The sequence below is a fragment of the Eucyclogobius newberryi genome, unplaced genomic scaffold (assembly GCF_026437365.1).
Source record: "Eucyclogobius newberryi isolate DKJ021-1_F unplaced genomic scaffold, fEucNew1.0.hap1 SCAF_4, whole genome shotgun sequence".
Taxonomy (NCBI): domain Eukaryota; kingdom Metazoa; phylum Chordata; class Actinopteri; order Gobiiformes; family Gobiidae; genus Eucyclogobius; species Eucyclogobius newberryi.
This window is the reverse complement of record NW_027316056.1, coordinates 28,458,112-28,470,973: the sequence shown is the minus strand read 5'-3', so window position 1 is coordinate 28,470,973 and position 12,862 is coordinate 28,458,112. Positions and strand designations below refer to the sequence as shown.

The window sequence follows — 12,862 nt, the reverse complement described above, 5'->3', positions numbered from 1 at the left end:
TTTGCTTTTACACTCTAGTTTGAAAAAAATAAAATAAATATATATTTTTTATATATGTGTGTGTGAGTGTGCGTGTGTGTGCGTGTGTGTGCGTGTGATTCTTAAACATTTAAACTTTACAATTTATTGTTCTTTATTGAATGTTTAGTTGATCATAAAAAGAAATGGGACCTTCATGACGTCAGATTTCAGATATTTATAACACATTTCTTTCAAGAACAATTTGATTTTGATTTATGTGTGAGACTTTTAGTTTGTAAATGTATTAGTTTGATTGATTCCCCACAAAGACTACACTAAATATGACTTGTATGGTTCAGTTTATTAGTTTGGATGTACAATGACTTAAAATAAAAATAATTTCAGTAATAAAAGCAGGTTCAATTCTGGGACAAGAATCAAATCTAGAACAAACTACTGAAATTTAAATACAGTTACTTGCAATAGCCGAAGCTATTGTTTCCGTCACACCTTTCAGGTATTTTAAGACTTATTATTTTCTAAAATAAGAGCTGAGAAGGTCATTGGCTTCACTCTGGACATATTCTTTAGATGGAGTGACCTTTTCCTGAGCTAATTAATTCCAGTCTCATGGAGAGCCTCAACCCTCACCATTACACGGACCATCATCTTGTCTTTATTTCCCCTTTATCTTTATCATTAAGTTCATGACATTTGAAAAGCCACATAATGTAGAATGCAAACATATCAGCACTAATACACAGTTAAAATGTAGCCCCTCAAACACATTGAAGTGGTAGTATAAAAAAATGTCTGCTAAAATGGTTGAATCTTTAAGGCTGCATATGGTTTTATTACACAGGACAGAAGAGAAACAGGGGGAGAAAAGAAAAGAGACATTCAGCATCACGTCAACCCCATGAATCTGTGCGTCAAACCTGTGAAAACACCTAACCTTCAGGCCACCAGAAACAAAGGCTATTTTAAAACATGTTTAGTATACAGTAGTTTAGTGTTGAAGTAATAAAATTCATTCTCATTTCAATGAGGCATTATATATTTAAGGGTGATTGATTCTACAACAGGCAAATGGATCGCCGTTGATGCGACCTTGTTGAATGTAGTGGTGCACTTGATTTGAACTCCCACACACAGCAGCCTATAGTAGGTGAAATATTGAAAGTATGCACTGTGACCCTTTAACCCCTCCTGTTCTCCAGGGGCAGACCAGCTCAAAGGAGGTGTGCTTCTCTGCCTGCTAATGTGTACCATCCAATATGAGACAAGTTTGGGAGGGGGAGAGCACTTGCAGCGAGGCTCCTTGACTGTCACTCATGAGCCCTGGTTGGTTCTATGGACTGCAAATGTTCTCCCCTGTCAGCCCACACATGCAGCCCCATAAAACCAGGGTGACACAAGTGGGCAGTCACAGCGCATAAATCAACTGAAACTAGAATGCTGAGAAAGTGTGAATGCTAGGGATAGGAATAGGAACAATACTAAATTACTAGACCCGTGAATGTCTCTCAGTGTTGGAAAACTCATTTTTATGGAAATCATTAACAGGAGGCCGAAACAACACCACCGAGGAGGACAGGAAGAATACCCAGAGTTTGAAGAGCAATAACCGATGGCCACTAAGACACACATACTGTACGTGGTGCACAGAATACATACAGAAATAAGTGGTCCGCGACCGCGTCTCATCTCGGTGTTTGGGCTACATTTTCTCCTCTTAAAGGACTTAAAAGGATGTGGTGTGGATACATGAAAGCGCAGTTTGATGGACTGCTACCGGGAACGCTCCAGTGGAATACAGCTTGAGAGTCGAGGAAAAGGCATTGCAGGTAATGTTCTTTTTTCATTACTCCCACCTTCAAAACAACACAAGCCTAGAGTAAACAAGAGCATTAAAACATAGATTATATTTAAATGACTATTGTACCACAAACTGCAGCTTCTTGAATTGGCCCCAATACTCGCATAAATGTCCCTTTCCTTAGTGCTGGACACGCCCTCCACCTCACCCACAGCTTCCAAGCCTTTCTGGGACTGTTTAGTTCCAGTGCGGTTTTAAATCTTCAGATAATATGTACGCTTCGTCATGAGCGAGAGGTTTTGACTTATTGTCATGTATGTTTGTCCATCCACTCCACATGCATGTTTTTTTTTTTATTTTTTACCTCAAAATAAAACAGGGTGGCAGTATAATGTGACAGGGATAGCCCTTAAAATTTGCTTGGGACAGATAGACAGGGCCAAACTTCTTGTATCTAGTTCGCTGCATCTCTGCCTTATGACCAAAATTACACGTTTGCAGGCTTGAGGTGCTGTAGCACAACATTATCTCTTACGTGTCTGTGATTTCTTGTGGGCCTAGTCCCCATGTACACTGTGAACATGTACACTGTGAACATGTACACTGTGGACATGGACACTGTGAACATGTACACTGTGGACATGGACACTGTGAACATGTACACTGTGAACATGTACACTGTGGACATGTACACTGTGAACATGTACACTGTGAACATGTACACTGTGAACACGTACACTGTGGACATGGACACTGTGAACATGTACACTGTGGACATGGACACTGTGGACATGGACACTGTGAACATGTACACTGTGAACACGTACACTGTGGACATGGACACTGTGAACACGTACACTGTGAACATGGACACTGTGAACATGTACACTGTGAACATGGACACTGTGAACACGTACACTGTGGACATGGACACTGTGAACACGTACACTGTGGACATGGACACTGTGAACATGTACACTGTGAACACGTACACTGTGGACATGGACACTGTGAACACGTACACTGTGGACATGGACACTGTGAACATGTACACTGTGAACATGGACACTGTGAACATGGACACTGTGAACACGGACACTGTGAACATGTACACTGTGGACATGGACACTGTGAACATGGACACTGTGAACACGTACACTGTGAACACGGACACTGTGAACACGGACACTGTGAACATGGACACTGTGAACACGTACACTGTGAACATGTACACTGTGAACATGTACACTGTGGACATGGACACTGTGAACATGGACACTGTGAACATGTACACTGTGGACATGGACACTGTGAACATGGACACTGTGAACACGTACACTGTGAACACGTACACTGTGAACACGTACACTGTGAACACGTACACTGTGAACACGGACTCTGTGAACACGGACGCTGTGAACATGTACACTGTGAACACGTACACTGTGAACACGTACACTGTGGACATGGACACTGTGAACATGGACACTGTGAACACGGACACTGTGAACATGGACACTGTGAACATGTACACTGTGGACATGGACACTGTGAACATGTACACTGTGAACACGTACACTGTGAACACGGACTCTGTGAACATGGACGCTGTGAACATGTACACTGTGAACATGGACGCTGTGAACATGTACACTGTGAACACGTACACTGTGAACACGTACACTGTGGACATGGACACTGTGAACATGGACACTGTGAACACGTACACTGTGAACATGGACGCTGTGAACATGTACACTGTGGACATGGACACTGTGAACATGGACACTGTGAACACGTACACTGTGAACATGGACGCTGTGAACATGTACACTGTGAACATGTACACTGTGAACATGTACACTGTGAACATGTACACTGTGAACATGGACGCTGTGAACACGTACACTGTGAACATGTACACTGTGAACATGTACACTGTGAACATGGACGCTGTGAACACGTACACTGTGAACATGGACACTGTGAACATGGACGCTGTGAACACGTACACTGTGAACATGTACACTGTGGACATGGACACTGTGAACATGGACACTGTGGACATGGACACTGTGAACATGGACACTGTGAACACGTACACTGTGAACATGGACACTGTGAACACGTACACTGTGAACACGGACACTGTGAACATGGACACTGTGAACATGGACACTGTGAACATGGACACTGTGAACACGGACACTGTGAACACGTACACTGTGAACACGGACACTGTGAACACGGACACTGTGAACATGTACACTGTGAACACGGACACTGTGAACACGGACACTGTGAACATGTACACTGTGAACACGGACACTGTGAACATGTACACTGTGAACACGGACACTGTGAACACGGACACTGTGAACATGTACACTGTGAACATGGACACTGTGAACACGGACACTGTGAACATGTACACTGTGAACATGGACACTGTGAACATGGACACTGTGAACACGGACACTGTGAACATGGACACTGTGAACATGGACACTGTGAACACGGACACTGTGAACATGGACACTGTGAACACGTACACTGTGAACACGTACACTGTGAACACGGACACTGTGAACACGGACACTGTCACAGGCGCTTTGACTTCTCTGACACACTTTTAATTTAAATGTTTGTTTTGCTTTGGTTAAAACACTGTATCGCTGTTTGTGCCATGCAAAAATGTAATAAAAGTTTATGGGGGCTCATTGGTTATCAATGGGGGTGTGTCCCTTCCATGAGGTGGTTGCAAAGGGTCAAATAAGTTGTAGCCCAACTTGCACATTGCTTTACGCATAGACCATACCTATACTTCCAAAATATTGGTAAAATATTACCTGAGTCAGTTAAAAATAATTCATATTTTACACTGCCCCAACATTTTCTGAGGATTGTGGTTTCTAAAACGCATCTAGTTTATGTTGCGCACACATGATGCTCTACAGCCCCCTGATGTTCCTCCTGTCACTTTTCCACCACAACTCCCACATCCCAACAGGCCTGTCCTCCTCCACCACACTATGAATAACCCCAGGGCAACGTGCACAGGCTGTCCATTCTCAGCCATGCAGCAGCTCTATGCACATGCAAATTACTCTCTTTATGGAAGGTGTGTGTTTTTGATTTAAATCAGAATACCATTGTCCATTGCAGAGAAACTGTCATCCATCTAGATGGTGTTTAGAAATGCTAAAATTCAGTGAGATTTTGACAGTTTCTTCACATAATAACAGTGTTTGGGGAGTCAGAAAGTGTAGATATGAAAGGGCCTCCGGGGACGTATTTTTGTCAAATACAGCTTGTTACTTCAAGGAAAACATATCCTATATAACTGATGACAGTTGTTTACTTTCTTGCATGTACCTCTTATACCTCTGGGTTGACAACACAACAAACATACACTAGAACTTTAGAAATCTGCTCATGTAAAAAAAGAAAATAAATCATTTTAAATTCCTTTAAAAATCTTGACTTTGTTGTTTTGTTATCAAATGTATTTTCTATTTGCAGAAGTGTGCATGATTGGTTTAATTTAAAGGTGCACTATATAGTTTAGAATGTATATAAAGTGTGCCACCTGCTTATGTTCATTTTATTTAATATGGGGCAGTGCACATTAATAAACATAATGTGACTTGCCGCGGTAAAACCAGCAACAAGTCGGCGCAGACGAAACACTTTTTCCCCAAGATTTGTGATTTTCGTTTTTTGCAGAATGTGCAAGTTGAAGTTATCAGGGAGCCTCTCCGTGTTTCAGATAACAGTATTCGTTTTTAGCATGCATGCATACATGCTAAAATTATATGCACATCGAAAAACTAGCTCAGTAGGTGTTGTTTGTTCCTGTGTTAGCCACGGGCTAAGTTGGAAGCTAGGCAATGACAAAATACTTCTCCCGATTTTAAGATATTTCAATTGACGTTTCTTCAACAAAAAGCATATTTTTTTTTCAGTCGGCTAGTTTTATACCGGGTCGGTCGGGTTACAGCAAACAGACATGTTATTTTGCTCAGCCTAACTATAATTATGTAGATAATGTAGAGAGGGGCTAGTCGGGCCTATATTCTAAGAATCCAAGAAAATGTATTTAGATTAAAATTTTATTTTTAAACTCAACTCCGACTGGATGGTAGAGATGTGATTTGAAAACGTGAAAATAGAATTTCACTTAACTCTGTGTTTGTGTAGATTGTTACCGTTAGCGATTAGTGTAATAAACATTTCTTTTTCTGAATGCACCAAAAACAGTGTGAGGAGGGGAGGGCTTATCTCAATGAGATGCAAATGAGCACAATTGTCCTACTATACCTTGTGAGCCCAGGTGAGGAATGTTTGAGCCCCATTTTCTTTGAAAAAGGATTTCAGAGGTTTATACATTCAAATGACCACAACTTACTCAAATATGATCAGATGTACATGAGTGAGACATCATTGCTCTAGCTTTAAAGTACACTTTCAGAATCTGTGAATAAATGGACTTGTTCCTGGTTTTCATACGACTGGTCACATATGGTCCAACATGTAAATGTGCCAGAGTTAGCCATGCAGTTGTCGTTCCATTGGCAGGTTGATGTAGACAGATGAAATCTCCATGGAAATGTTATGGCTTTGTCTGAAATGTTACTCATTGTGACATTCTACATATCTATCTTGTATTTATCAAATCTATGTTTTGTTGCAAAAACAAGGAGATAGAAGCCAGAAAATATCTTTTCACCACAAGTTATATAGTGACCCTTTATTGTCACTCATACAAAATGTCTTTTTAACATTATCTGTTAAGAGATGTGAAAGGAACCATTCTTTAGGCTGCTTTGTTTGATTGTCAAACTTCTGTAGAATTGCATTGTGAGAATACAAAGAATTACATTTTCATATATATATATATATATATATATATATATATATATATATATATATATATATGTATAAAATAGAAAGATATGTAATAACATTGCTTTTGCTGCAGATATTTCTGTGTGGAAATTGAGCAGTTCCATATTTTATTTACATAGTATTTATAGATCAAACAATCACAGCCCTTGTGGTCTGCAGCACTTGGACGCAAAGTGACAGGTACAGAGCACGTGCCCCGCCCGTTCAGAGCTCAGAGAGCGCCACAAGCTTTCTGATTGGCTGTCAGGTGGATTGGGGAGCTGTGCTGCATATACACTTTGATTTAAGGCTTGGGTATGAACCAGCCTTTATAAACTATGACTGTCAACAAATCTCAGATTTAGCTTCTTATCCAAGAATCTGCAAAATCCTTGTATTCTTTAGTTTTAAAGAAGAACTGAAGGTCCAGATTCGCCCTTATATCCACCCAAAAACAGTCACCCAACAAAGTCTGCATGCTGTGCTTAAATCAAAACAGGCATGAGCAACACTTTTGACTTGATTAATTCTACTTCTCAGTCCAGGTAATGCTTAAACCGCAAGTAAATGTTGCATGCTTAAAATCCAGTAAGAAAATGCAGCCACATTGTTCACACTGAAAATGCAGCAACAGTGTTCGTGTCCGGTTGAAAGTACTATCCAATCTGCCATAATCCTCCTCCACCACCACCACATCACCACCACCACCACCACCACCACCCATAAAGGTGTTGTAAAAACACAAGCACGAGCTCTGCATTGGTGTCATATGTGTGGAAAACTAAAGGGAAACTTAACACAAGAATCAGCTGTGAGCTGACACCAGGCGGTTTTAAAGATGCTTTTTTGGCATAACATTGGCCATTAATGTAGATACATAATGTCACTTACGCTAGCTGCTATTTCTTGTTACTATTATTCAAGTTCAACCTCAATTTATATGTTTTATTATGGGCCTATGGACCGTACCGCAAACCGCAGAGCTGAGGCAGGCAAAGTTCCCCAGTTCACAGCCCGCTAAAGCCCCTTTGGACACACTATGTAACTCAGTGTTGGGGTAAAAGTGTTTGAAATGGTCACTGTGTGTATGGCAAAGAGCGCAAAGAAAGGTAATTGTACGCGTTCGTTTGGAGATGGCTTTTACGCAGGCAGCATTTCAGGGTGCAAATCCCCGAACAGACTGAGGTCACTTCCACCAATAATAATAACAATCATCATCATCATCATCATCATCATCGTCATCATCCTAAAAGTACATACATACATACTACTTATATTGTGCTTTTCAGGACACCCAAAGATGCTTCACATTGTATTATTACTTCAAGCCACACTAGGTGGGGATAAGCTACTATTGTAGCCCTAGATGCCCTGGGGCAGACTGACAGAAGCGATGTGACCACCAGCCAACCATTCACTCACACACCTGATCCATACTAGGCAATGTGGGTGAAGTGTCTTGCCTAAGGACACCACTGCGCCCCACTGTCCAGCTCTGGACCAGAGTGGCTCTTTAAGTCCACCATGGAGGACGTCACATGCACTGAGTGGAGCCTCATATTAAAGTCAACTGTAATAATCTACGCTGCACATCCAAGAAGCCTTTCAACCTCTTTTGACACTATCACGCCCAAACACTTGAGCAGTGCCGGGCGTTACACATCTGTGTGCGCGCGAGTCCAAAAAGGTGCATGTAGATCATGTGAGAAAAGACCCATGACAAGGTGAATGAGCCCAAATCGACCTGTTTTTTCTTATTGTGTACTGTGTGCATAAGAAAAGTGTTGTGCTGTTATCAGCTGATAATGTTAGACTGAATCAAAATATGAAAAATACAAATCAGAATTTAAAATCTTTGAATTTTGTTTTTGTGTAATTTTGTTTCAAATGGATGCTTCAAATGTTTCTCTATTTTTGATTTGACAGAAAACAAAAAGGAAAAACTAAGGAACAAACAATACACAGATCCTGCAAGCTTCAGGAGTCATGTCACCACAGCAACAGAACCATGAGCTTCTTCGCTCTGACCATCTCCTCCTTTTCACAATCACAAGTATTCTTAGGGTGGGAGCAAACATTTGCCATTGTTAATACATCGGGTTAAGTCCAAGCATCTTTTTTTCATGTGTCTCACATTGTCTCACAGTTTGCGTCACACACTGCATAACCTTTTCTGTCAGCTTAGATGGATGACCTTATGTTCATGTCAGTTAACTGCAACAAATATGGCATTTTATTAAAATGACTCTGCTAACCCCAGATGCTAAATACTTTGAAGTCCCCCATAAGGACAAACAGGGCTACATGTTCTTTATGTTTGCACATAATGAAGACAAATTGTTTATTGTGTTTTCCCTGAGGTTTTAACATATGTTGTCACCACTTACAGTGTGTTTTGCTGTGCTCCTCTGCACTAACCCGCTTGCTACTTTTGCTTTTAAAAAAAACTTTTACTCCCACATATATATATATTTATATATATATATATATATATATATATATATATATATATATATATAAAAAGATGGAAGATACAATGGAATAAATGCACCCTAACCCTGAAAACAGAAATTGGTCCTAATTTATTTGTATTTATTTATTATATTAGCTTTATTTTTCCAGGTACGTACCCATTGAGATTCAACCTCTTTTTCAAGGGTGACCAGGGACCTCATCTCTAAAGTATTGCATAGACATTTTGTTGAACACCTCCAAAACCTCACAAAAGACCTCACAAAAAAACATGCAAAGTGATTTATGAATGAGATTTACCTAAATATGTGCAATAATCAGAAGCTTTGACCAAGGCAGACAGAGCGGGAGGGGCAGACGCTGCATGCCGCAGGAGTCACATCAAAGGCTTTATGACAAATGCAAATGAAAGTGATTGTAATGACTCGTTCCTCTCAAATTCACTTTAATGACAGAATAAATTGTGCTTGTCAAAAGAAAACATTGGTTACTTCTGTGAATGTGCACGCCTGGGTCTGGCACAGACAGTATTGGGGGACCCTTCAGAGCAAGCTGTTACAAAATAATGAAGAGATTCTGGGTCTGAGTCAGGTTTGGACACTGGGCCACATGTCGTACAAAGGGTCAGGTTGGATCATTTGAGTTGGTCCAAACTCCAGCGTGTGATGTGTAAAGACAAATGAATGTGTTGAATATGCGCTTCATATCTTATCTTATCTTATTAAAACAAAGCTCACTCGTGTGCTCCGTCTGAAAGAGGATGCAGCTCTCTCTCTGCAGGCGGCTCACATGAGTGCCATCCACTCATCCTCTATTCATCTAAACACAAACAACCACCAAACCCCTCTACAAGCTACAACTTCCACAAGAATATTTTGTCATTTAGAATTCATAATATTTCTTGAAATATATATAATAATTAGACCGCTTACGTCTTGTTACAAAATAACACAAATTGCTTTACTGCTTTCTTAAAGTCTTTAAATGACTGACACTCTTATACTGTATAAATATTTATAAATGATGTCCATCTCATTTACTTATTACTGAGTAGAAAGGCCATTTAGAACATATTTTAAGTACATAATTATAGGTCTCAAAAGTAACTTTCCATTCAAAAGTAATATTCAACCTGATCTGATCCTTTTAGAGGGAAATATGAACATCTTGAGTTCTAAAACATTGTCCAGATGACAGAAATGTTTTCTACCATGGACCACTCCAGAACAAACGAGGGATTACATCGTGTAAACAATAAAAGCCACTGTCCGAACCAAACGGGCCTAAAACCAGTGGTTCCCACCATGAGGGGGCACATTGAATGGTAAAAATCACAAACAAATAATTGCAAATTGGGCATGGGAACATAAACACCACAATCACTGTTTGTTTATTTATATATTTATTTGAAATAGGGAGGGCAGTGACCAGAGGAGCAATAAGGGAAGACTGCATCATCCCTCACAGAAGAACTGTATTTGTTTTATTTTGTCAGAGCTTCCCGACAGTGGCACACTGTACTAAGCCACTCGAGAGTCTGTCTCTTTACTTTCTTTTAAAAAGAATGCTTGAAAGTTGCTTGTAGAAACACAAATTTGTCAGCACTAGTTGTATATAAATGCATTTGTCTTTGCAGTTTTACTGTATACTGGTCTGATGTGTGATTTTTAAGTGTTTTCACTTTTAGGAGGCCTTTTTGACATCTGTCATAGGGACTCCCGATACAAATGAGCTCATCTCAGCTTTGATGTTGATTAATGTGCAATGTCCCTTTTCAAATAAATATATAATGTATTCTTGTTAGTAATACTTTTTTATCATGTCCTGCAGTTGTTGTGGTCCCTTTAGCCTGGCAGGTCTCTGGTTCATGCAGGAAGGACTTCAAGATTTTTTTTTTGGAAACCACTGCCTTAAACCACCACCCATCTCACACAGCATATCACACAGGCAAGCAATATGGGTAAAGTGTCTTGCTCACGGACACAACAAGAGTATGCACTGGTTTCAAACTGCTGAAACCATTTAAACATTTAACCACTGCAATCCTGATTAGGAACTAGAATTTACTGAGCAGTTGTGATCAGTTCGGCTGCACCGGCGATTAACACAATAGGACAACGACGCGACGCCCTCCACATCACTCACTGCGCCTATAACACACGAGCATATGAATTCCTCTTTTTTAAATGTCAGGGCAATACCTGCCAGTTCTTGGCTGTTTATCAAAGCTTGGAATTACTTTGCAAAGTACTAAATCCCCAACTCTTCAATATGTCTGGTTAGTCAGGTCCAGCAGATTTGTGTGATTGAAGGCGAGTGGAAAAGAGATGCTGCCGCTCCTTATAAAGCTAAAATATGTTGTCCTCTAGCTGCACAGGCGTCTTTGGCAGGAGTCAGGCTGGCAGCTCCTTCCTGTGTGTGAAGGCTAGGCTCATTATTGCAGAGCTGTGTGTGCATACCTGGGTACTTACAGCGCACTATCCGGTACCAGCGCCAAACTATATTAGGAATCCACTCCTGGCAGTGAAATGACCTCAATCTGCACTTGTTTACAGTAAGTCCAAGCAGACTCCACGAGATTCAGAACAGGCAGCGAGACAGTCACATTGTATACGAGTAAAGTTAGAGCGATGCTTTTCTGAACAACATGGCAACTTCGAACAGGAGTTGGGGAAAGATCTGCAAATAAATGATGGAGCTTAAGCATGTTTGGAGCAAATGAGGAAAGTCCACAGAGGATGTACGTTATTTATAGAGCACTCAAGAACAACAAAAGAACGACAATAGTCTTCACACTAAGACATAGAACCAATAATAAATTAAGCTACTACAAGGCATAAAAAGACAATACTATTACATATTAAATTCATCAATGAAGCATAAAATAATAAGAGATTTATGAACATGTTTTTTAATGATATTTTATTGGCATATATATGTTTACATAATATGTGACAATGAGCTTTCTGTTAAAACCTAAATAACTCTGATTAAATGAGACTTTAGTTGGGAACTGAAAGTAGACAGAGCTTGAGTAGTTGCTGGAGGAATAATATTTTTGCAATAATCGGGGGGAAAAGTACATTGAGAACAAGACTGAGCCAAGTATGGACCCTTGTGGCACACCAGGGGAAAGGGACTCCTACTACTCCAGGAGAGAGACCAACCAACACTAAGAGACCAGGAGCTTTGTGATCATTGCCTCCAGATGTTTCCTCACACATTACACTCTTGACAAAGGCAGACAAAAATAGTTCAAGAACCTGCGTCTGATTTTGAGCCACGAGTGAGGAACATGTTTCAGTTTGAATTGTTAACTCTGCTCACTTAGTCTCGTCTTTCATTTTATGATTATGCAGCGTATTCTTCACTTTTGGGTCCAAGCAGCTGTAAGAATGTAACAGCAGATGTTTTTGTTCTAGACACGAAGCCACAGTCTATGGTAATGCAAGTGTTATAAACATGGACACTGTTACAAGAATTGGGCAGACGAGCTGTCCTTAAAGGTGCTTTACCTGACGTTTGCTGTCTTAAAAACACGAAAAAACTTAATTAGAAAATTGAAAAATTTGATAGACCTTGGACTAAATAGGACGTTTGCTTTGTGTTTCGTGTACCTTGTATTTTTGGGTTTTTTAATATTTGCTGGATGTCTACTGTTTTTAACTCTGTCGTTTCTCTCTCTGGTCTTGTTTTCATTTTCCTTTGTTTACAAAAAAGCAA

The 12,862-nt window shown here is 40.1% G+C and overlaps 1 protein-coding gene across 1 annotated transcript in view; it reads right to left on the bottom strand.

Moving 5' to 3' along the window:
- The window catches only part of aimp1a (aminoacyl tRNA synthetase complex interacting multifunctional protein 1a), a 91,664-nt gene extending 79,058 nt beyond the window's left edge, over window positions 1-12,606 (bottom strand). Inside the window, exon 1 of the mRNA XM_072462339.1 lies at window positions 12,602-12,606. Coding sequence (XP_072318440.1) covers window positions 12,602-12,603 — 2 coding nt within the window. The 5' untranslated portion in view covers window positions 12,604-12,606. The remainder of the gene's footprint in view (window positions 1-12,601) is intronic.
- Window positions 12,607-12,862: the final 256 nt, after the last annotated feature.